Source organism: Papio anubis, chromosome 8, assembly GCF_008728515.1.
Source record: "Papio anubis isolate 15944 chromosome 8, Panubis1.0, whole genome shotgun sequence".
Lineage (NCBI taxonomy): Eukaryota > Metazoa > Chordata > Mammalia > Primates > Cercopithecidae > Papio > Papio anubis.
The window spans coordinates 99,767,524-99,793,502 of record NC_044983.1 but is presented as its reverse complement, the minus strand read 5'-3'; the positions used below and the strand labels follow the sequence as shown (position 1 = coordinate 99,793,502).

The following is a 25,979-nucleotide window of genomic DNA, read 5'->3' as shown; positions in this document are numbered from 1 at the left end:
ATAGTGCTTTCATCCTTTAAGCGGGGGATGAACACTGATGGCTGGAGTATTAGGGCAGGAGAATGGAGTGGGGTCAGTGTCAGCCTGCTAAGTTTGATTTCTGGCTCTGCTGACTCAGGACAAGTTACTCAAGCTCTCTGAGTCTCTGTTTTCTCATCTGTTAAACGGAAATACAAATGTGGATTGTTGAGAGACTCAGTGAGGCAATGTACCTGAAAGTACTTGGAATACAGAGATGCTTCATGGATAGTGGCCACACCTGAAGCTGTGGGGATGGTCATTGGTGTCCCTCTGCCACTGTAACTTTTAGTGGTTACTTTTTTTTTCCCCCATCCCTTTTGTTCTCGCTCCCTTTAGGTCCTTGACTGTCATTTTTTTTTCTTATTTGTGGCTCTGTCACACCAAATTTTAGGTCTTCCAATTACTCTTCAGGAGCCTTGTGTTGTTATTGTTGCTTTTTGTTTGTTTGTTTGTTTGTTTTTGCCACTGGAGACATTCAGAGCAGGGGAAAAGCAAACTTTTTGTAAAGAGTCATATAGTACTTTTTTTTTTTGGCTTTGTAGGCCATATGGACTGTGTTGCTAGTACTCAACTCTGCTGTTGTAGTGCAAAAGCAGCAACAAATAATATGTAATGAATATGTAAATGAATGTGACTGTGTTTCAATAAAACTTTATTTACAATGCAGGCTGTGGGCTGGATTTGGCCTGTGGGCCATGGTTTGCCAACCTCTGGTTTAGAGATTTGAAGATTTCAGACTCCTCTCATTGAATATCCAAGGTCATCTCTTCAGTTGGACATCCTGATCTCCAGTTCACACCAACGAGACTTTGATGCCTGGAAGGCTTTTTGCCTTATTTTGCCACAGCACAGTCTTCAGACAGTGAAGCAGGAAGTTACTTTGTTATTCACAACTCTTATTTTGTTTACTCATTTAAGTTTAGAAGATTCTAAACAAATTCCACTTAAATACTTAGATCTTAAGTGACTTCATCAATTCAAAACCGACAGGTGGTTTTGAGCAGTGAGCATTAGGTAAAACTTCCTAGCCTTGGCAGAAATATATAAGCTTGGTACTAGTACAGTGAGCGTTGCATGGTTACTGACTGTCTCAGGTCACTTCCAAAAGAGCTTACAGATCCTGCATTAGGTTCAAATAAGCTGGGAACCCTTTTTACAACACAAATCTGAGTTCAAGATCTAGTTTTTCCATGTGCCAACTGTGTCTTAGGCAACCTTATTCAGCCTTAGTGTTCTCATCCACAAAATAGGGATAATAATACTACTATTGATATCATATGTTTATTGTGAGGATTAAAGATAATGCTTTTAATGCCTAACTCAGAGCAAAGAGGCCATAAATATTTGTTATGCCTGTTATAAGAACATGTTTGTGATGGCTTTGGAGTTTCTGAGTGCCCCTTCAGCTGTGACGTGGGAATAGAATCAAGGACATTTATGTTTCTGTTTGCCTTGTTACCTTCTCAGGAAAGTTGGAGGCCAAGTCTTGATTCTTAGGATTGCAGAACTTGAAGTTCTCCTGACCTTTAAAGGAGTGCTGCAGCCCATTTTTGTGGATTTCACACAAGCATTCTGGGTTTCATGGTTGTCTGGCTTGACCATAGACTTTCCTTCTCTCTTTTACTAACATACCTCACTCCCTGGTTGTCAGGAAGTTACTTTCCAGTGTCAAACTACATTTCATCTGTCAGCATTTATGCTTACTAACTCTTTTTATTTCCCTCAGTAGGGATGGAGGGAAAATAGGTCATCTTCTTCCTTTCAAAAAAAGAGTAAAGTTTGTAAGTCCCCCAGATATTTCTGTTATCCAGCTTCTCTTTTCCATCCCTTAAATTGACAGCCCTCCTTCCTGTCTTCCCTTCACAGTCTAGTCATTCTGTTGGGGTAGGTTAGGACGGGGACTTGCTCCCAGAGCTCCCAAGATGGTGGTGGGCTGCTTGCAAAATGGCGGCAGGCCACTTCCAAGATGGTGGCAAGCCTCGTGTTCTCTGACCTGGGGTTCTTGGCCTCACGGATTCCAAGGAATGGAATCTTGGGCCATGCAGTGAGTGTTGTAGCTCTATTAGAAGCCTGGGTCATGGAAGAGAACTGTGGAACCCAGTGACTAGTGTCCAGCTCTATTAGGAGGAACCCAGGTGCTTAGCCATGCAAGAACAATGGCAAGCCTTTAGCCCCATCAGGAGCGGCAGTGGACACCTCACTGGATCAGGAGCACAGCGGACACCCTGTCAGATCTGGAGGGATGGAAGTCAGCCGCATGTCTGTGACTGCGGCAAACAGCAGTGGTGGACGGGGAGTGAAAACTCAGCTCAAGCGGTAACAAACACGGACCAGAAGACAGTGCAGTTGCAAGGTGAATACAGTGAAAACAGAGCTCCCATACAAAGGGAGGGGACCCAAAGAGGGTTGCCATTGCCGGCTTGAATGCCTGGGTTTATATCCCGATCATTGTCCCTCCCACTGTGCTCACAGGTGATGGATGATTGGCTATTTCTTTACCTCCTGTTTTTGCCTAATTTGCATTTTAGTGAGCTCTCTTTACTACCTGATTGGTCGGGTGTGAGCTAAGTTGCAAGCCCCGTGTTTAAAGGTGGATGCGGCCACCTTCCCAGCTAGGCACAGGGATTCTTAGTCGACCTAGGAAATCCGGCTAGTCCTGTCTCTCAATTCCTTTTTCTTCCTACAATATGGAGCTAAAGCTAAACATACCAATAAGTCCCTGGCCTATTGTATACTTTCAGGAAGGATGTTATGTGAGTTTTACCCAGTGTATTTCCATATAGGAAACTGACATCTTTTCCTGCTCAAGTTGTCCCCGTAGTCTGTCAAGCAGTGTCAGCTTGCCAAAGGCAAGACAGCTTCCTGGGAAGGATGACAATAAAATTATAAGACCAAGTTCACACGTGACCCCAGAAAGTTATTTCTAACTCTCACCAGTATGTCAGGCCAATAGCCTGGCTTTCCAAAAGCTAATAATCATACCTTACCTATAAGTACTTATCTGTTTAATATTCATAAGACATACATCCTAGTATCATGCTAGGTTGACTGATTCACATTCAGTTCCTGTTCCTTAAAGACACTAAATTATTTTTAGTTTCCCACTTCCTGAAAACTACCGTATAGAACATGGAATATTTATGCTAAGTAGAAATCCAGAAATTTGCTAATAGCTTATTTGCAGATAAACAAATACATATATAAAATGCCTCTGTTTGCTCAGTACTATGTGAGGCATAGGAGGTGAAGGACACGGTACCTACATACAAGGTCAGCTTGCTCATGTCTAAATCCAATTTATCTCACCATGATCTACATCACCATCCATGACCTATATTACATACCTCCAAGGACAAAATACCAGAGTGAAATTTATTCCTTTAAGTCAATGTTTGGGGAGCATTTTTATAAACCTGCATTAAGTATTTTGTCATCTACTGAGCACCGATAGAGTTCCAAGTTATTGTCCAATTTAGATTTAATAATGTGGCTGAGGCAATTCCCATTTTCTCTTCTGCAGGAGGCGGGTGTAGAAGTCTAAATAGAGGGTGGAAGATTGATGGGTGCAGTGAGTGGCAACTTTGCTTAATAATGACAATGTACTTGAAGCAGCACCATTTAGCATTTCCAGAGATGTGGCTGCTTTGCTCCCCATTTATATAACTTGTCACATCTAAGAAATTGACAGAAGAGGTAGTTTGAAATAGACAGAACACACGTTTAAAAAAAATCTTCTATGGTGATTACATCAAGAATGACTGGTCAATTTTGGCTTCAGGAGTTCTTAATAGCATCCTAAATCCTTTACTGCTAAACAGAAAACAGACCAAGAAACATCATGGAGTATGAAACAAGCTGCTTCCTATTTATTTTCTGGTGGATTAAGAATGTTTTCATCAACTGCATGCTTTCCAGGTAGCTTCCCGTAAAGCTTTCAAGGGGCAGTATTGTCTAGTGGTTAAGAGCACAACCTCTGAAGCCAAAGGCCCAGGCTTGTATCATACATCATATTCATATCTCAGCTACGTGAATTTACTAGCTATGTAACATGGGGTGAATGTTATTAATCTTTCTGTGCCTCATCATCCTCATCTAGCCCATGGGAATAATAATAATAATAATAATACCTACCTCATAGGAAGATGTCATGATTATTATTGTTTCACATTGAATATATAAGGCATCACACAACACAATGTAGAGAGATGAGGTATATTTTTAAAGATGCCACTAATAATCCTGACATGATTCTATTAACTTTTTTTGTTTCTCATGGCAACCTGGTAAGAATCTATCTGTTGCAAGGCCAAAGTGCCTGAGTGGGACAGAATAGAACAGAATACCTAAAACAAGTCATTTCTCTGGGGTTGGGGAGACCCACATTACTCTAATCAATTCTCTTCCTCTCCACAATGTTCCCCCGAATGCACACGGGTGGCGTTGCTGTCTTCTGCAGGCTCCGCTTCAGTGATTTTCTCATCTGGAAGAGCACGCGGCTCTTTGACAGAAAGCTATTCGCAAAGGGACAGAATGTTTTTCTGCAGCTGTGATGTGAGTGGTATCAAAGTTATTGGCTAAGTTGGAAAACAGCTTAATGTTTTCAGGGCTTCTGCTTCCGTATCTGCTTCTGCCTTGGAGACGTGTATAATTGGGACTCAGTAAGACAGCCTTGACACCCCTCTGCAGCGAGACGTGCCTCTTTCATATAGGCTTAAAGTGAGCTTAACAAAGAGTAGCTTTTGCCTAGGGGCAGAGTGACCATGGACAATACCCTTTCTGTGAACCTGCTAATGAAGAGTCAGCGGCCAGGAACTCAGCCTCACTCCCTAGATGGTCAGCCTTTCATCATTCTGTATCCTTCCTGTTGCTGCCAGAGCAGGCCAAAATCTAGCTGTCCAATCAATCATTAGAGAGAATGTATTTTTCACAATTGCCACTCTCTTGAGCTGCTTTGCATTTGGTAATTTTGAAAACTGTTTAGTAATGAATCTTGCAGCTCTTTGCTTTTGCCTACAAATGGAGTGAGAACATCGCCCCACATCTGCATCTGTTCTGCAGAAAGATATAGTTGAAAATATCTTCTTGGTTCTTTTTGAGTCACAGGCCTTTTGAACTCTGCCTCAGAAACATCCATGGGTTCTTCATTAAGGGAATTATTCTCCAGAGAACAAGGTGTCTATCAGTCAGGGACTTTGGTTGCAAACCCTGGTAACTAACCTGTGCTCACTTCAGTGAAAACACACTCTGTGGGAAGGCCATGGGGCGCTCACAGATGGAAGGCACAGTCCCTGCTCTGGCTTGGAATGGTTGGAGCCCAGGGCGGCCCCAGGCAGCTTGCAGAAGGAATTGGTCTGAGCTCAGGGGTGTACCCTCCAACCGCTTTTAATTATTTTTGTCACCCTGCAAAATATTCTAAATTACTGGGAAAGAGAATGCAATTGCCCATCTCTTGGTTAGGGAAAAGCAGAAAACCATGCCTAAGGATCTTGTCAGATTATCTCCAAAGCAGGAAAGTAGTTTCCTGAAGGAAAATTGGGGTGCTGACGCCAGAAGATGGGAGAATGGACGTCAAGGGGCCAAACCACAGTTCTTGTTCTTCTGCATGTCTCAGGATGGGATAGTGTGTGGGGCCCACTTAAAAACTTAGATACACTGCAAAAGATACATGATGCCTGCTCCAAATATCTCACAGTGTCACTGTACCCCAATGACAATAGTATATTAGTCCATTGGCTGAATCTGTTAGTCAGAGCCTGGATGTGGGTTTTCTTGCTTTTTTTTTTTTTTTTGAGATGGAATCTCACTCTGTTGCCCAGGCTGGAGTTCAGTGGTGCCATCTTGGCTCACTGCAACCTCCATCTCTCGGGTTCAACTGATTCTCCTGCTTCAGCCTCCTGAGTAGCTGGGATTACAGCCACGTACCACCATGCCCCGCTAACTTTTATATTTTTAGTAGAGACGGGGTTTCACCATGTTGGCCAGGCTGGTCTCAAACTCCTGACCTCAAGTGATCTGCCCACCTCGGCCTCCCAAAGTGCTGGGATTACAGGCGTGAGCCACCATGCCCGGCCTGTTTTCTTGCTTTCTTCCAAGATTGTCTCCCAGCCTTCAAAGCATTGCCTGCTCGTCGGATGACATGAGGCCCACCAGCTCTGCAGGGGAGGTCATTGAGTCTGACTTTGACCTTCACACCTGGACCTCAGCTGCTTCAGGAGAAGTCACTTTGGGTAAATTACAAGAACCTGGGGGATGTTTCATTACAGTGAAAGGAAGGCACAGAGTGAGTTTTGAAAGGATCGGTCTGTTCCCATGTGCTATATGACAATGGCCCTAGAAGGGTGTTAAGATACTGCGCTAAACACTCACCTCTGTCCAGGGCCTCTCTTACGGGCAATGCCTGGAGGGCAGTTGGGCTCAGCCTTCACATTCAAGAAAGACCTCAGATTTGTGCTTTTCAAATTATCACAAAAGCAGATTTTTCTAAAAGTCCCATAGGTACATTGCAAGAATTGAAAGAAAAAACTGTGTCAGGCAGGGTTCTTAGCTGTAATCAAGAGAAATCCACTCTAAATAGTTAAACAAAAAGGGAATGTATCGAAGGATACTGGGTGGCTCATAGACTCTCCAGGAAGGTTGGAGGAGCAAGCTGAGAGGCGGAACAGCCAGGACTGATGCCCCAGGCATCCCACAGGGCATCAGAGAACTCTGATCCTGCTCCTAGGCACAGATACTGTAGATCACCTCACTGTGGTGGAGCTCAGATCCTACTGCTAGAATCTCTGTCACAGCTGGCCCTAAACCCAGGATTGACCCATCTCTGTCCTCCACATGGATTCCTGTGGTAGCTGCTTCCTGTGTCACCAACTTGCCAGGCAAAGTCTGGTGCTAGGGCATCATTTTGAAGGAGCCCAGGTCACATGCCTGGGCCCCAGCTGCAAAGAAGGCTGGGAAGACATGTTTTTGGCTTCTGCCATGGGGAGAATTCCCAGAGGAAGTGTGTTCAAAGGAATGACAGATGTCCTTACAAAGATGTGTGACTCTGAACTTGCATTTGTTCCAATAATGGACCACATCTCCCAAACTGCACAACAAATGCATAGATTTTAAATACCGTTTGGTAGTAATCTGATATATCATGTGATGATATTGTTTTGTATTATTATGTTTAAAACTATCTAGAATTAAATATTGAAATTGTACCACAAGTGTTAAAACTTTCTTATGGCAGGGTTACAAATATAACAGTATTCTCAAAAGTTGAAAGTGGTTTCTGCCTCTCACAAGTTCATTCAATATTAAACTACGTGAACCTTGGGCAAGTTCTGAAACAGCTCTATTTCAGCATTATCATCTTGGAAAGGTAGTGATAATACTGAGCTGTGTGCTTATTACAGTTGGTAATATTAGAATCGCCAAGTATTTATAGGTATTAGTGAACAAGTATTTCATATAAGCTAAGATGCCACTAAGAATGATAGTTATAACAATTTTACTTATTTATTCATTACTGATTAACCTGGACAGCATGCTAGAAAACCCAACAGAAATGGACTGGATGTTTACCTCTCATTTACTTCAGTGTTCTGTTCCCAAAACACAGTCATGTCCCAGAGGACAGTGGAGGCAGGAATTTAAATTGACCTGACTAAACAGGAAGACAATCATGCAATCTTTTTATTTGATCATCACATAAACATTTATAAAGCACGTAGTATGTGCTGAAGCTAAACCAACCTAGTCTCTTTCTTAAAACGTGCACCAAGTAGGAAAAGAGAGCCTTGTCAAGAGACCATTGTGGTACTTTCAGATAATGCTAAACGACCGAGGAAAATGTTCAATTTCACCCTGTGTCATCAGGGTCAGCTTCTAGGGACCAGGATTCTTGGGTGGAGTTTTAGGGAAGGGAGAAGGGCAGAAGTGAGGAGGGCATTTAGGGAAAAGATAACCTTATGTGCAAGGATTCAGAAGTGGGAAAGCTCCTAAGATTGGAGAATTACAGCTTAAGCTGGAAAGAAAAAGTTGGGTGCCAAATGACACCCTGTCAGACACCTTCCAATGTGAAAGTGGAAGCACATTCCTTTTGCTGCTGGTGATAATGCCTCAAATTTACATTTTGTGTTAATTTGACTTCATTTACATAATGACTTATTATAAAGTATCTCTTAGATGTTGTCTAATTGTCCTCTTTCTCTTGCTAACCCCAAGGCTGAGAAAGTCAAGGTAATGACCTTCAAGGCAAAGAAATCCGATTTGATATTTTGCTGTGTCAACCTCATTTTAAGATCACAACTTATGTCAAGGAAATAGTATAACAAGAACGCTGAAGATACTTGGAATCCGCCATCTTCCTTTTCTTAACCCACAGAAAAAGCTACTTTGTATATTCCCTCCTGTATTTGCCCACATGCATATATATTTTTCTGGTAGACATAATGTATATAATCTCTGTTTTTCCATTAATATTACATAGTTATCAGGGTTTTTGCTTCTGACAGTATTTTTAATTCTAGTCTTTCATAAATGCCTAATATTCTATAGAACTGACTTTGGAAAATAGTTATGCTTCAGTTTTTAAATAGTTTAGGCAACATTGTAATGACAATCTTTGTGTATAAAGATTATTTCTTCTGTTAGATGTTTTCCCTAAGAACTTCAGTAACTCTTAAGAATTTCTTTTTTCCTCCCATTCATGTACTTTAAATAACCATTTCAGCACAAATTTTTAATTCATTTTACTTTCTTCATATAGCAGCCTTACTAATGCATCAGTCCAAAAATCTTCTTTATATAGTATGCTGTAATACAATACCAAGAGTCCCTCCCATCAATGTAACTGTGATGCTTAGGATTTCAGCTGCCCAGGCTATGGAAATATTTGACAGATTGTAATGGCCATATAAAGTCTTTTCACCCTGAAAGTCTGAAACCCCTCTATATTGTTTCCTAGCTTTATTTTCTTGGAGTTTGTATCTTGCATCACCATAATTCATCATAACTCATTCTATACTTAGTATTCCTTTAAATATTTTCTTCATTTTCCTGTTTTAGTGATGTTATTTACCACTGGATTAATACCCCTCCATCCTTCTTAATGTTTGAAATTATTGTTGTATTTGTACCTGCCTCCTGCTTCTTGGTGATTCCTTGACATTTCTTTATATAAGTAAGTTGGTTCCTAAGGTCACTGAAAGCTCTTTTTTTTGCTGCAGCATACACTTAAAATATGACCCAGCAATTTCACTCCTGGGTATTTACATTAGAGAAATATTCATGCAAAACAGGTACCTGAATGTTTATAACAGCTCTATTCATATTCATCAAAAAAACTATTTAGAAACAACTCAGATGACCTTCAGTGGGTGAATGTATAGCACACTGTGGTGTGTCCATACAGTGGAATACTATGCAGCAACAAAAAAGGAGCTATTCATACACACAACAAATTGGATGAATCTCCAAGGATTAATGTGGAATTAAAGAAGTCAGTCTTGAAAGATTACATACTCTTTGATTCTACTTATATGACAGTCTTGAAAAGAGAAAACTATAGTAATGAAGACTGGATCAGTGGTTGCCAGGTGTTAGGGATTGGGGGAGGGCATGACTACAAAGGGATAGTGTGAGTCTGGGGTAGTGGTAGCACTGTTCTGTGTCTTAATTGTTGTGATGGCAACACAAATCTATATATGTGTAAACATTCATAGAAATGTACACCAAAAGATCATTTTTATTGTAAATTTTAAAAATATAAAAAGATCCAAGTTTCCAGGCCAGGTGCAGTGATTCATGCTTGTAATCCCAGCACTTTGGAAAGCCAAGTTGGGTGGATTGCTTGAGCCTTGGAGTTCGAGACCATTCTGGGTAACATGGCTAAACCCTGTCTCTACCAAAAACCATATAAAAATTAGCCAGGTGTGGTGGCACATGCCTGTAGTGCCAGCTACTTGGGAGGCTGAGGTGGGAGGATCACTTGAACTGAGGAGGTTGCAGTGAGCTATGGTCACACCACTGTACTTCCAGCCTGGGCAACAAGAGCAAGACCCGATCTCAAAAAATTAAAATTAAAATTTAAAAAAAAATCCCAATTTCATCAAACTAGTCATATGTCCTTTGGCAAATGATATAACCTTTCTAAATCTCAATTTATTTTTCCTATAAAATGTGGAAAATACTCTCTACCTTGGAGAGGTGTTCTAAAGATGAAATAAGATGTTATAAACCATCTCCATGACATACTAGATGCTCCTCTTTCTCCTTTCCGTGGCAGCTGTTTCTCACTGGGAGCAGATTCTTTTTTATTATTGTCATCACTGTGCTTTTTTACAGCTATTTGGCTCTTAGGTAGCAGCCTGGAGCCACTGAGGGTTTCAAGCAGGAAAGTGACATGATCTGATCTTCATTTTTAAAAGATAATTTGAGCAGCTTTGTGGAGAGTGGTAAGGAATGCGGGGGGCGGGGGGGTGGTAAGAGTTGAAACAAAGAAGCCAGTAAGAGGTGTTGGGGTTGTCCAGGTGAGAGATGATGGTGTAGACTCCAGTGGGAGCCATGGAGAGGGGGAGAGGAGGAGAGGGGTCTTATTTTGGGAGGAGGTAGAACAAAGTAGCTTGATGCTGGCTTGAGGGGTGAGGAAAGATAAATGGTGATGTCATTTACTGAGATGAGAACTCAAGGGAGGAGCAAACTTGAGCGGGTGGGTTGTGGTCAGCATTAAAAGTCAAGAATTCTGTCTGGGCATGTTGGGATTGGAAACCAAGTAAGCAGCTGGACCAAGGACCAGGCAGTGTTATCTTGTTCATTTCTAGGACTGCGGCACACACACAGCAGCTGGGGCTTCCTCCTCAGCCCTTCCAGATAAGGCTGGGGGAACTTTGAGCTGCTCCTCCTTAGACTCACTCAGCCTTGAGGATTTTAGCAAAATTTATCTCTTTAATCCATTCCTGAGAGGGATTGTAGAACCTTCTACCAGAATTCAGATTATGCTATTATTCTAAGTGAAGTAACTCGGGAATGGAAAACCAAACATCATATGTTCTCATTCGTAAGTGGGAGCAAAGCTATGAGGATGCGAAGGCATAAGAATGGCAGCATGGACTCTGGGGACTCAGGGGGAAAGGGTGGGAAGGGGTGAAGGATAAAAGACTACGCACTGGGTTCAGTATACACTGCTCGGGTGATGGGTGCACCAAAATCTCACAAATCATCACTAAAGAACTTACTCATGTAACCAAACACCACCTGTTCCCCAAAAACTATGGAAATAAAAAATTTTAAAGAAAAAAAGGACTCAGATTATGCTCATATTATTCACTGCTGCCAGATTTTTTTCTTTTCCATTTAATGAGATTTAAGGAAAGGAGGCATGTAGCATTTTCAAATACCTAGCCTGGAAGTCATCAATCATTTTGTGTAAGATTGAAAAATATTATTAAACTACTGAGAATGATGACACAGGTATGACATAGAATATGCTAAGAGATTATATTCCAACATATTTGGTTATTTCTGTTATCTTCAAATTTCTAGTTTTGCTACAGACAATGAAAGAAATTACATATATACTTTTCCTTGATAACTACCAAATCCAGTTGATAACTATCAAATAGCTATTTCCTTTGGGAAGGCAGGAGCAGGCATGGGATTTGGGAAGGGGTTTTGAAGAAGCCTCCATTGTATCTACAAAAAGTTAAAATTCCATAGAGCTGGATATAGGGTCAGTGTGTTCATCAGTCATCTGTGTTTAAAAATATTTTATAATTTAAAAATGAAAAAATGTTAACATATAAATACAAATAATTTTAAAATCTGAACATAAAAGACAACGCCCTCCTTCCACCCACTGTACCCTCATTAATCACCTTAAAGAGTGATCTCTTGGGTTTTTCTCTCAGAAAAATGTAATTACTTTGTAATGAAATGTTAATGTTTTGTTCTATTCTTAAAGTCACTTGTTACAGTGATGAAGCTATGACCTAATAGAGTTGCTAAATTTTCTTCTAAGTCATTCTTCTTTTAGTATTTTATATTTATCAAGTGAGCTGGTGATGATCTGGAACTTATTTGTTGTTTTCACAAATATAGGACTATCTCAGCAAAAACTCATCATCAGGCTGTTAACTTCAACATTTTCGAGGGCATGGTTTGCCACGGGGTGCCCCTTGTGACTATTTCAAGAGGCAAAGTGGTGTATGAAGCAGGAGTGTTCAGTGTCACAGCAGGAGATGGGAAGTTTATTCCTCGAAAACCATTTGCTGAATATATTTACAAACGAATAAAGCAGCGAGACCAGGTGAGTGTGCCACAGTGGGATACTGCTACAGGTCAGACTGTCTCCTGCTCCTGGATATCTGGTTGGTAGTGGTGGTGTTGACACTACACTTGGTTTAAGGTGTTCCTGGGGTGTCAGGATTGATATGAGAGATTAGAGATGCCATGTTTTAGAGAAAGGATCATTATTGGATGGATGCATTTCCCCTTGCAGACTGATAGGTCAGTTCGAGATTTCCAGATTGTGGGAGAATCTGGTGGGGGCTTTTGGCAATTGTGTTAGTCAGGGTCCTCCAAGAGGCAGACACCCAGATGGATAAAGGTGTATGAGTTTTATTAGGGGAAACACCCGTGAAAGAAACTAGGAGGTGGCTGGAAAAGATTGGGAGAGCCCTCAGATTTTAAGTTAAGTCTGAAACCAGTGAAGAAAAGAAAGAGAGAAAATGGGTAAAGGATCATCCTGGAATACCCTACAGTCTAGGGGAGGCTGAGAAAGGCCTTCAGGGAGTCCTAGAGCCATGTCTCAGATCTCCCAGCTACAGGCCAGGCCCAGTCATTGGCTGAGAGCCACTGTGGGAGGTGTGACCTCTGTGCATTAGTGTAATAGAGTTCAGAGCTCAGCCCCAGCCCCTTGAAAAAATGTGCTCCCAGTTGAAGATCTGCAAGGTTCGTTTTTATGACCACCAGTGCAATGGTGGAGTTTTGGGCTGGAGAAGACCTAAATACAAATTCTGTCTTGCCCTCGCCACCATTTCCTAGCTGTGTGGCCTTGAGCAAGTTTCTCCATCCTCCTTGGGCTCAATTCCCTCATCTGGAAAATGACAACAATGTTTCCTTCCTAACAAATTGTGACACTCAAATGGGTTTTTTAAATGAAAGGCATGGCCCAAAGCAGTAGCTCACCACACCTGTAATCCCAGCCCTTTGGGAGGCAGAGGTGGGAGAATCACTTGAGTTTAAGAATCCTAGGATCCTAGGTGTTTCTGAAGATGTATGTGATAAATAACAGCAGCACTAACATTTAGTGAGTGCTTACTGAATGCAAGACACACTGCTAAGGTCTCTGTCACCACAATAACCCTAGGAGGGAGGGAGGTATTTTTTTCACTTAAAATTAAAGAACTGGACAGGCATGGTGGTTCACACCTGTAATCCTAGCAGTTTTGGAGGCCGAGGCAAATGGATTGCCTGAGCTCAGTAGTTCAAAACCAGTCTGGGCAACATAGCAAAACCCCATTTCTACTAAAAATACAAAAAATTAGCCAGGGGTGGTGGCGCACTTCTGTAGTCCCAGCTACTTCAAAGGCTGAGGCACGAGAATAGCTTGAACCTGGGAGGTGGAGGTTGCAGTGAGCCAAGATCACACCACTGCACTCCAGCCTGGGTGACAGAGTGCGACTCCATCTTAAAAAAAAAAAAAAAGTTAAAGAACTGAAGCTTCAAGAAATTAAGAAATTTGTCCAAGTCACACAAGCAAGTATATGGCAGGGCCAGGACATAAACCCTGCTTATCTGATTCCAAAAACTTTATCCTTAAGTAATAATAGATACTGTAAATTATAAACATTGAGTTGAATGAAGTAATGAAGGATAAGTTACTCAGCATTTGTTTTGGAAAAAAATCTCTCAAGGAAAACATTAATCTAAGTTGGAGGCACTGATGGCAGCTGGTGCATTCATGAGACTATAGCAGTAATCTAGGAGATGAACAGAGAGGGTGGATTTAGGATATCATAAAGTAGTTCAATAGAACTGGGTGATAGATTATGTGACACCTGAAGTGGATCCAAGGCAGAGCCAATCTTGGCCTCAGTTCCAGTTGCTTCCAGCAGGGGCGCTAGACTAACAGGGAACCCTGATGGACCATATTTAAATGCTTGGCTTTGCGTTAGTCTTCTTGCAGAGAAAATGTTTTGAGGCAGCAGAGGTCCTCAAATCACTGGTTTCATCAGTTCTCCTTTGCAAATTGTTTTGTGATTTTTTGGCAGAATTAATGCCAACTGCAATTTTTATGAGTTCACTATCAATTCTGTGAATTATTTTAGTTTCTTAATACTTTTTTCTAATATCAAATTTTTAGGCATTTTAGTGCATCATTGTTTTAAAAATACCAATACATGATAGTTATCATGTGTTGTTTTGAGCACTATCTGCCAAGCTCTGTACTAAGTGGTTTATATTCATTATTTTACTTAATCCATGCAACAAGCCAAGTGATAGGTATTATTGTTCCCATTTTACAGAATAGAAAGCTGAGTCTCAGTAAGATTAAGTAACTCCCTAGGTTAAGCATTAAGTAAACCTAAGAGTCAGGATTTGTGATAAGGTCTTTTTGATTCCTACTGTACCACTGGACCTCTGTAGAGACAAAAAAAACGAAAGGAAGAAAATAGTCATGAAACCCAAATCACAGAGAAATGCCTTATTAAAAAAATGTTGGTGTGGAAAAGATATTAAATAAAATGGATAAAATTAAATGAGGTTTGGGAACTGTCTGGAGATGGTTCCTTATGGCATTAGGCAAAGACAACTCACAGGATAAAAATATCACATAAAGGTTAAGAAAAAGAATTATAAAAACTCTAGATTTTTAAACTCACATGAGGTTATCAAAGTCTGTGCTTTGGTTTTCATTTCAAATACTCAGATTTCTTTGTGAGTGAGGATAAGAGTTTAAGGGCAAGCAGGAATAGCCAATGCTATTTCTTTGCTTATCTGTTATCCCTACCAAGAAAATTAATCACTTCCTATTCTGGACTCCCAAAGCACACAGTACAGAGTCACATCAGCATTTGGCAGTCCCTGAACTCAGCTGGTCTCCTGGCTAGAGTGTTAATTCCTTCAGAGCAGCATCTTACTCTTTTTTGCCAGTACTTGGTACATAGCAGGCATCTGGTAAGTGAATAAACTGCAAACAGAAGGAGCAAAGGCTATAGTTTCAGAGGTGCATAGAAGGAAATTTAACTAAATTTACCCAGCAGATTGTCCCTGCCTTATTTCAAATAGTGGGATTATCTATGACAGCTTGATTCTTATCTATGATTTTATTACATAATAATAAAATTTGTCAGCATCATACCATTCAGCTATTACTGTTACTGGATCTTTTGGGAAATTTCAAAGGAAAGAAAAGACATTTTTATCTGATTTGACAGCTTTGGGGAATTGTTGATTTATTTATTTTAAAATGTAGACAGCTGATCCTAAGGGAAAATATTGAATCAGAAGATGAGGCATCAAATTTTATTTGATAAATATAACATAATAGAATATATTTCAACTTCATATAAAAGTTGTCTAAGGAAAGGAAAGTAAAGGGAAAGAGGGAGGGGAAAATGTAACAGCAACCTGGATGTTCAAGATAATTCTGACTGAGCAAAATTACGTATTATTGTTTACCAAAATATATAGCTCTTTAAGTTAAAATGGGTTATGTTTCTTGAATTTTTGTGTGTTTAGAGTATTATAAGTTCCAACAAAATGTGAAAGTATAGACATTTGTTAAGTCATCTCTTTTTTCTCAGTGGTAGGGAACCCCAACCTTTTCTGGAAAATCAGGGTCACATTGCATTTTACAGTGTAACAGGAATAGCTTGGAGTAATGTATGGTTTCAGAATACTGCTGCCAAAGCTTTTAAACTGGGTTGTATCTTTGCAATGATAAGCATAATTTGCCTTGTAGATAAGATAAAATCGAGTGGATGGCTGCTTTGGTCCTTGAGATGGGTATTCTCCATTTCTGAAATAACCATTTGTCAATGTCTTTCTCAAGGTGGTAGCTCAGAGAAAATAATTTAAGACATATCACTTTCCATATAATCCTAATTTCTTCAGATTAATTACTACCAATACAAGGTAACACAAGAGACATATGTATGCATCTCTGCCCATCTCTTCATTCAGTGGTGTCAGTTTGGTAGCTTGAAATCAGCCAGGGAAGGAGTATTTACACCACAGAAATAGGCAAGTGCTTTAAGTTAGGACTTGAAAGGTGCTGAGGAAAAGGGAAGGTAGAGATAGTTGTTAATATTTACCAGCACATCACTATACACAAGACCCTTTCTAAGTACTCTTTTTCATGCTTTATCTAATCAGTCAACATTCGTTTAGTAAATATTTATTGACCACCAATTCTGTTCCAAGCACACTTTAATTCTTACAACAACCCTTGGAGGTAAGTAGTGATATTCCTATTTTATAGATTAAGAAATATAGGCTCAGTGAGCTCACCTGGTTACTAAGTGACAGTGTTGGGACTCAAATCCAGGTTTGTCTACCTCCAAAGCCAATCCCTTTAACCTGTATCACTGCAGTATCCTAACCATAAAGTTTAATCTCTACTCAAACAAATAGCCACCCATTCCCCCATCCTCAGGATATTACTCCCTCAGACTCCCCTCTGCACAGAGGGTTCACTTCCTCTTGGACTGGCAAATTTACCAGAGGAACCAGCCCTGAAATGAGACAGCCCAGCTTTGTAGCTCACAGCATATTTATTTATTTATTTATTTATTTATTTATTTATTGCTTTAAATCTTTCCCTCTCCCACTCCAGCCAGGATATTTTAAGGATTAAATTGAGATATTTGGTAAGTTGTAAACATCATCAAAATGTCACTTTTCATTGTTATAGATCACCGGTCGCACCTATGGCTTCCTCATGTACTAGTGATTCACAGAGCCCTGGGTAGCTCAGTTCAATATGTACCGAGCGCCCTGTAAATTCACCAGGCCAGGCGTGGATTTCATTCTCAGGGAGTCACTGTTTATTTGGTCTGTTTGCTGTTGACCCAGCATCTGCTGTTTGGTATTTGGAAGTTCTGTTGTCTTTATTGGTATTTTAGTATCTTAGCCTCTATGAACAGCATTCAATAATTAATACCCTTGGGATTCTTCTCTGTTGATCTTGCTATTTTCAGAAAATCTAGCATCCAGCTGGGCCTGGTGGCTCATGCCTGTAATCCCAGCACTTTGGGATGCTGAGGTGGGTGGATCACCTGAGGTCGGGAGTTCAAGACTAGCCTGGCCAACATGGTGAATCCCCCTCTCTAACTAAAAATGCAGAAATTAGCCGGGAGTGGTGGTGCATGTCTGTAATCTCAGCTTCTTGGGAGGCTGAGGCAGCAGAATCATTTGAACCCAGAAGGTGGAGGTTATAGTGAGCTGAGATTGCACCACTGTACTCTAGCCTGAGTAACAGAGTGAGGCTCTTTCTCAAAAAAAAAAAAAAAAAAAAAAAAAAAAAAAGAAAATCTAGCATCCCAGCACATTCCATCCTCAGCAGTCAATATGATTAACTTTCTCTTTTTTTTTTTTTTTTTTTAGACAGAGTCTCACTCAGTTGCCCAGATTAGAGTGCAGTGGCATGATCTCGGCTCACTGCAGCCTTCACCTCCTGAGTTCAAGAAATTCTCCTGCCTTAGCCTCCCGAGTAGCTGGGACTACAGGCGTAGGCCACCACACCTGGATAATTTTTGTATTTTTAGTAGAGATGGGGTTTCACCATGTTGGCCAGGCTGGTCTTGAACTCCTGACCTCAAGTGATCAGCCCATCTCAGCCTTCCCAAGTGCTGGGATTAGAGGTGTGAGACATCATGCTGAGCCCAATATGACTAAATTTACTATCAACTTATGTCTTCGTTTTTCCTTGTTTACCTAACCAAAAAGCATTTCTGCAATTATGAAAGTGTAATGATAATTGGAATTAATGTTTATTTATAGAACCACAAATTATATAATTATCATTTCCATCTCTCTATTAATTTGTCACAATGACAAGTATCATCAGATACCGAGAACTCAAGTTCAATTCTCATTTACCCACCAATGTCCTGCTAGGCGAGATGCCACTTATGTCTTCTGTATTACTTATATTTTGTGCGTGCTGCTATAACAGAATATCTGTGGCTGGTTAATTTATAATGAACAGACATTTATTAGCTCACATTTCAGGAGGCTGTGAAGTCCAAGAGTGAGGAGCTGGCATCTAGAGAGGGCCTTCTTGCTGTGTCATCCCACCGAGGAAGGCATCACATGGCAGAAGGGCAAAGAGAGGAGAAGGGGGAGAGCCAAAGGGACCAAACTTGTCATTTGATAAGGAATCCACTCCCAAGATAACAGCATTAATCCATTCATAAAGGCAGAGTCCTCATGGCCTAACCATCTATTAAAAGTCTCACCTCTTAATACTGTTACAATGGCAATTCAATTTTAACATGAGTTTGAGAGGGGACAAACATTCAAACCACAGCAACAGCCACTCGTGGCTTTACCCTCAAGTCATTTTATTTGATTGTGATACCATCAAGATGGAAAGAATTGCTGTCAAGGTGTGATCATCTAATCTTGACCAGCATGTACTAGGGGGAAAAAAAAAACGCATAATCAGATTAGCCTTCCAATGGTGTGTTCTCAGGACTTGAGTCTCTTGAAGTATTCCTTGAGAAAGCTGTCAAATAATTTTAGATTATGTTACCCTCAGGTGATACAATTGCCCAATATCATCAAAAATTTCAAGAGGTCCTATAGTCAAGAAATCTCCCTTCATTTAACAAATGTTTGTGGAGCACCAGCCACTATTCCAGATCCTGAGGATACAGGCATTAATAAGACAGCCAGTCTGATCACAAAGAGCTTACATTCTACTTGTTTCAACTGTGGTTCATGGTGCTTATGTTCTAGTTGTGTTTGAGACAATTTTACACCTCTTTGTGCTGTAGCCAATGAGCACAAAGGAGATAAAGGAGTCTGGAGCTCAAGAGACATCAAAGCTGGAGATAAAATGTGGGAATCATAACATATAGATTTAAAACCGCGAGTCTAAGGTCACCAAGGAGACTATATTAGAGAAGAAAGTGGGCTTACAACAGAGCTCTGGGCCCACCAACCTTCAGAGGTGGAGGAGAAGAGCAAGCATCAGTGGAGCCTGAGAAGGCTGACCAGTGAGGCAGGAAGACCATCAGGAGAACATGGAGTCCCAGAAGGCGAGAAGAGAAACCTGCTGTCTTTGTTCAATCCAGAATACTCTGTTTCTTCATCCTGGTTTTTTTCTGTGTTTTATGCTGCATAAATGTCCTCTAAGAATTAGGTATGCTTTTGGCCAGGAGAATAGGGATGGAGTCTTTATTATCACCATCCTCATCTAGGATGCCAGAGAAAGAGGCTCACTTTATTTTTACCCTGACTGCTAGTGTCAAGTACATGCATTAAGCAATGGCTCTGCCATATGCTGGGGTCTGTGTCAGGCTGGGCAGTTCATACTTCAGACAGAGGTTTGCCATTGTCGTTAGAGAGAAGGAATAAGACAAGCATTGCTAAGTGTTGGAGGTTAAGTCTACTTAGAAAACAAATGTGCAGCTGAACTTTTGAATAGCAGCAGTGACGGTTTCAGATTCTGCAGAAGGAGTGCCATCACTTTTCCATTTTGTCACAGTGAACATCTAGTGATGTCCTAAAACATGCCCAGAGAACAATGCCAGGAGCGACAGACAGCACAAAGATGAAGAAGGCATGAATCTAGCCATCATAGAGCTTATGTGACCCACTTCTAAGGATGAGCAAATATTAAAGGGTTAAAAGGGCTGAGAGGCTTGAGACTAGAACTTAAGTTGTCTTTGATTTCTGTCAACTTATCTATCAAAGGGAAAGACTGTGGAGTGTGAGGCAGCACAAGGCTCCTGACAGGCGGCTGCTTGTTTCGGAGGTGGCCGTGCACGCAGGCGTGGCTCCCATCCACGGCTATTCTGAGAGGAAAGCAGACCTGGCCCACCCAGAGCCTCAGAGGCAGGCAAGAGAGAGACGGTATGCAGGTTAGACCCGGCCAGTCGGGTCAGAGACGTGTGATGGTCAGCGTGACCAGGGTGACAAGCCAGACATGACTGGCTCCATGACTGAACAGCCAGAAAGCAGTTTGTAGGCAGCCGGCCACAGAAAAATTACAGCCCAGGCCAGGCTCAGTGGCTCACGCCTGTAATCCCAGCACTTTGGGAGACTGAGGCAAGTGGATGACTTGAGGTCAAGTCATCAAGACCAGCCTGGCCAAAGTGGCGAAACCCTGTCTCTACTAAAAATACAAAAATTAGCTGGCCGTGGTGGTGTGCACCTGTAATTCCAGCTACCTGGGAGACTGAGATATAAGAATCGTGTGCATGTAGGAAGTGGAGTTTGCAGTGAGCCGAGATCGTGCCACTGTGCTCCAGCTTGGGTGACGGAGTGAAACTGTATCTCAAAAAAAGAAAAAAAAAAAAGAAAGAAAAGAAGAGTACAGCCTGGAGAACAGATAAATGATGCAGCACAACAAAAGAGCATGACAGAAACTGAGTCAGCCCAGGCCAGGCCAAACCACAAAAAGAAGAAAGCAGGCTTAGATGGGAAGCCCCCTTCATACCTCCCTCCCCCAAAATCCCTTCTACCCATATCTATTGAGTGCTTGTTATGGAGAAGGAGAGTAGCACACCAGCCCTCTGTCTGCTGGGGGAGACTGACAAGTGTACAGATTATTCCAGAAACCTGGGGTAAGCAAGATAGTGCATAGGGCACAGAGGGCCAAAGTTTCCTAAACTGATGATTAGCTGAGCTGAGTAATAAAAGAGAAGTCAGATAATTACACAACAGTGAGAGCGGCAGCCTAGCCCATGCAAAAGCATGGCCCTGACCAGGAGCTACCAGGAAGGATTCTGATGTGCCTGGAGTGGGTGGTGCATGTTCCCAGAGCCTGCAAGCTGGGTTCTGGGGAAGCATCCTCTAAGTGATGGAGCAGCCTGTAGAGCAAACCCAGCCCTGAGTGAAGAGGACAGGCCCTGTGTGTGATGGCCCCACCTGAGTCACCGGCATGGGCAGTCAGTTCCCAAGAAGGAGTCCAGGACAGACAAAAAATGAACAGCTGAAAATCCCAAGTAGTGTAGGTTCAAGGAAGTAGTGTAGGAAGAGGGAGACGGAGTGGGATCTGAGGAGGGCTATACAGCACACAGTAGGCAGCACAAAAGTCTGCTCACTTAGGTCACATGCTCCAGAGGCGCTCACTGCAGAAGAGCCTGAAGATTGAACTGAAATCAATAGGCTTTGAATGCCATAGGCTTTGCTGAGTATGAATGCCAAGAGGAGCATAGAGGAGGCAAGCCCTCTAGGTGATACGCAGGAACGAGCTGAAAGAAGGACATAAATCTTGGTTTGCTCGGATGGGCCTGGATTATACTTATGTTAATTATGTTTAGTGCCCTTTTCATGTTCAGAAGTGTCCTACTTTGGATGATAAATTGTACAGTCACCCCAGGTTTAAGTGATATTCATGCAGTCTGGCTTGGAAAGTAAAGCCAGGAGAGGGAAAAAAACCAAAAAAAAACAGGGACCAAGGACCTGAAAGGGAGGATGCGGCCAGAGAGTGGGGTATTAGGTGAGTTTAAGGTTTCAGATGTGGTGCTCCAAGGTGGTAGAAACGGGAGGGTGGCGCTTCATTTCCTGGTGTCTGTGTTCCTCAAGATGACGACAGGGATCAAGGACTGAGTAGCTAGTGAGCCAAAATGGAAGTCCAGCAAAGCATTTAGACAGATACAGAAAGTGGGCAGCCTGTTGAGGGAAGGGCAGGGGTTCCCCCATTTCCTGAGCACTCAGTTGCCCACCTGGTGCTGGGCTTCAAGTTCTGTGGCTGCAGGGGCTGCGGGCCTTGTTCTGTGTTGGATCCTTGGTGTTTGGCATACTCTCTGGGGCTGTGTGAGCTCAGTGAATATCTGCGGAATGAATGAAGAAAATGCTTGGCTCTGGAAATTCTCAGCTATCTGAGAGATAGGTTTATTTCCCCCATTTCATGGATGAGGAAGTAGGCCTGGAGGCATTCATTAACTTGTCAGTTTCCTACACGTAGTAAATGGCAAATGGAGAATTCTAACTGAGATCTGTCTCACTTCAAAGGTCACACTGTTGATCACTACAATGTATTAGTTTTGGTGGTCAAGATGAGACCCACAGTAATTTGTTATCTGTGTGTGTGTGTGTGTGTGTGTGATTTCAAAACTCTGCTCAAGCACTGACAGCTCTAGCTGAATCTAGCAGAGGGTTCTGCTGCATAGTCGGTCACCAACGAGGTGAGATTCTGTGGACAATTCATAATGCACAGAGACAGTCAGGAAAGGGGAAAGCACACACAATTGCTAGAACCTGAAGCAACTGCTCTGAGTGTTAGGAGAGGTACAAAGAAGCACTGCAAACTCAGGCAAGTAGGATTGGAACTAGAAGAAAAGGTCGGATGTTGGAAAGGACAGTAGGAGACAGTTGTGGGACTCAGAAGGGCATGAGGATATGGCAGAGGCCCCAGTGAGTGTCCCTGGGCCTCTGTCTGTTGCAGATTAGTACCCACAAAAAGTGGGACAATTCAGATTCTCAAGGTTGCCAGGAATTTCTTTGAAAGGCCAAGGGGATGGGGAGGCATGTGATAAATTTACAAGATGGTTTTTTTGCTCTCACAATTATTAAAGGGAGCTACACTTAACTTTGAACTCAAGAAAATAAACCACAAAAGAGAAATGAAATGTTCTTTTTCAGACTTGCACACCTACCCCCGTGGAGCGTGCACCCTATAAGGGAGAAGTCGCCACACTGAAATCCAGAGTGACAAAAAAAGATGCCACAGTGGAGACCAGGAAACAGGCCCAACCCTGAAGTGTGTGCTGTCGGTAAGGGACTGTGGACAAGAAAAGTCTTCCTGCATGAGAGCATATGAAATTAGCATCTCTCCTCATAAGAGTTGAAGAGACCAAGGTCAGATGCTTCACAGTGATCTAAGACTCAAGGACAATTGAGCCCAGGGACGACTGATCAAAGCAGAGCATTTAGATAAGGTTTCCAGATTGTAGTAGGCCTTGGGCTTGCTAGAGAGTCATTCTTTGAGATGTTAGGAAACATTCAATACAGCCTTGGGGAATCAACTATGAGCAAGATGCAGTAAGGAGGCTGATAACATACAGAGGGAACTACTTAAGACAGGGAGTACAATCTCATGGTCAAAATTTACAAATGGATTAGGACCTTATCTGGTGAAACGAATATTCATATTGTAAATACAACGGTATTCTATAATTTAGAATAAATGAAAAATGAATAAAATGTTGCTTTAGGGGGTATAATCCTCCAGGAAAATTCTTCGATAGTATCTGATTATTTCACAATTAGTTCTGGAAATAATATTACAGATACAGTCATTTTTGCAAAAGTATTTGAGCACTTCATCAGTTTTCTCTGTCTTTTGACAGGCTGATCTTTCTTTTCTGAAGTGTCTAGTATCATCATCCTTGTCAATTTTCTTTCTTCAGTTGTCTTCTGGTCCTGCTCTCTCAGATCCCCATTTAACAGTGGCTTTGCTGTAATTTTAGCATCTCCCTAATATCACTTCCACTAACTTCATGAAATCTACATGTTTTGCCAGTTTTGCAATTTTGCTAGACTCTTAATTTTTTTTTTTTTTTTTTTTAATGTGTGATATGTTTTCAGACATTTCAACATGTGGCCATCTGCACAAGACTTAACCCCAGAGGTTGACCTAATGGACCTGGTTAGACATTTGTGTTAATGAGAGGCACAGTTTGACAACGGTCTGGCTTTCTACATACTGAAGCACTGCACCTTTTCACATTTTGACAACCTCTTGTTCCCTGCATAAATCCTGTTCCTGCAGGGATTTGGATAATGAGGGCTTGAATGGCAAAGCCGTCTGTGCTACATGCCATGTTCTTTCATTATTGAACGGTGTGTGTTTAACAAGACTATCTAGCCCAAGGTCTCAACCTTTTTGTCATTTTCAGACTACCAGAATTATTCTTCTAATCCAGGATGATTTTGTTAAAAATTCAGGGAAAGATTAGTAAGAGAAAGAAATGCGATTGAATGCTGTAACATGCTATTAATGACATTTATAGGAGCAAGATTAGTGTTTACTTTGATTATAGCATTTCTTGGGGGCTCGGTTTGAATTCTGCATCTCTTTGTGAGGGAGAATGTTACAGTGAGTTCCTTTCATTCTCTTCAAAGGTAAAATCAGAGGAAAGGAGGCTGCCATTCCTTTCACAGCCAAACGTTGTCAACCCATGGAGAAGCAGGCCTTATTTGACTCCCTGGGATCCTTTAGAAAAAAATCACCGCTCTAGACTTCTTTGATTTTCTTTCAGAAGCAATTGCTGTCTTTCTCACTGTGTCTTTGTTGCTGCATAAGATTGAAGGTATAAATGTATATTGTTGTGATGGAAAGGCTGTGTGGAAATTCATTGATGATACTTTAAAATGTCATCTTTGCTTGTACTAGATTTCTTAGAATTTTTAAAAATCATTTTCTTGTTTAAATAGTTTCCTTTTTAAAAAAATGGTTACATTAGTTTTAAAAAAGCTCTGTGATTTTACTTTTTATTGTAATTAATAAACATTGAGATCTTCGTTTTACATCTTATCTGATTTATTTGTGTCTCCTTCTATCTAGTGGGATTGAGATTCTAGGAGGTTGGTTTTCATTTGAGAGCATGAGTTCCTGGCCATGTCTCTTCAGCAACTTTTGGAAATCTAGTCTCAGAAAATCCCACCTAATCAAATTAGATGCTCAAGTTTAAAATAAGTCCAAGGCAAATTATCCAATCACAATGATGAATGTGGGATTTGAGGGAATTAAATGGAATCAGCATGGCTGAAAGATGCTACGTTAATACCTTCCTTCCCCTACACTTCCTAGTCTATGGTATGATCCTTCTGTGTGTGCAGAGAAGCTAAGATTAGATTTCTTCTCCTGGGTAACTAGGTCAAGCAGGATTTTTAAAACAGGGAATAAAATTGGGGTGATTATGCTCTCCTTGCAGGTGCATCTGCCCCCAACATACTCACTTAGGAGTATATTTGTACATTTAACAAAGGGTAGTAGAAATTCAATTTACCCAATTGTGATTTGTTTTGAGCACACAGAGAAAGGACAGTGAGCTGCACCTGAAGAAAATCCTTCTGTTTCAATCAAACTACAGCTCTTTTTTCTCAGGTTAAGAGATACTTTAAAATATTTATTTCTCTCCTCTACTTCGGTTGACAATGGGAAGTCTACAATAAGACTACTGAATCCCCTCAAAAGGAATATATAAATTGCTTTCTTACCCCGAAGTCAATTCCCACTCATCCTTTGGTATTCAGCTGAAATAGCACCCCACTAAGAGTCTTACCCAGATCTGACATGCTCCTCCGTAGGAGGCCAAGCATACACCCATCACCATGCCTTATCTTGTTGCCTTATAACACCTGTTCTACTTGTCTGTCTCCTCTAGGAAACTGAAAGCTTCTTCAGGACAGGGCCTGTCTGGCTCACTATTATTTCAGCAGCATCTAGCAGACTACCATGCAATTGATGGGTATTCAATGGATATTTATTAATATTCAGATAAGGGAGGAAGTGAGGGAGTTCCTGTTCAGTTCTCAAATTCATAAATTTAGTGAGAACTCTCAACAAAATAGGGACAAACTTTGTAGAACATTTTAGTGTAAGGCTGCTTTAAATGGAGAGCGCAGGTCATTATCTATTTGATAGATCTGTGTGGGAGAATGAAATAGCTATAGGATTCTGCATCAATAAACACATTTGAAATGAATGTGGAAATCCCTTTGTTGCTTTTATTAGATTTTGTTGCAATATTTTTATGGAAAGATAGGTCTAAATAATAATACAAAGCAACAGAAAA

General features: G+C 41.3%; 1 protein-coding gene across 4 annotated transcripts in view; it reads left to right on the top strand.

Annotated features, from left to right (window-relative positions):
* Positions 1–24,715, top strand: part of DPYS (dihydropyrimidinase) — an 86,441-nt gene extending 61,726 nt beyond the window's left edge. For 2 of the 4 annotated variants that reach the window (XM_009213464.3, XM_009213465.3), the window contains 3 exons: positions 12,100–12,307; positions 22,822–22,952; positions 24,304–24,715. In XM_009213464.3, the coding sequence (XP_009211728.1) occupies positions 12,100–12,307; positions 22,822–22,938 (325 nt within the window). In that variant the 3' untranslated portion in view covers positions 22,939–22,952; positions 24,304–24,715. Of the gene's footprint in view, positions 1–12,099; positions 12,308–22,821; positions 22,953–24,303 lie in introns of those variants that run through there. The other 2 variants (XR_001905773.2, XR_001905775.2) reach the window with 1 other exon arrangement.
* The last annotated feature ends 1,264 nt before the right edge of the window (positions 24,716–25,979 follow it).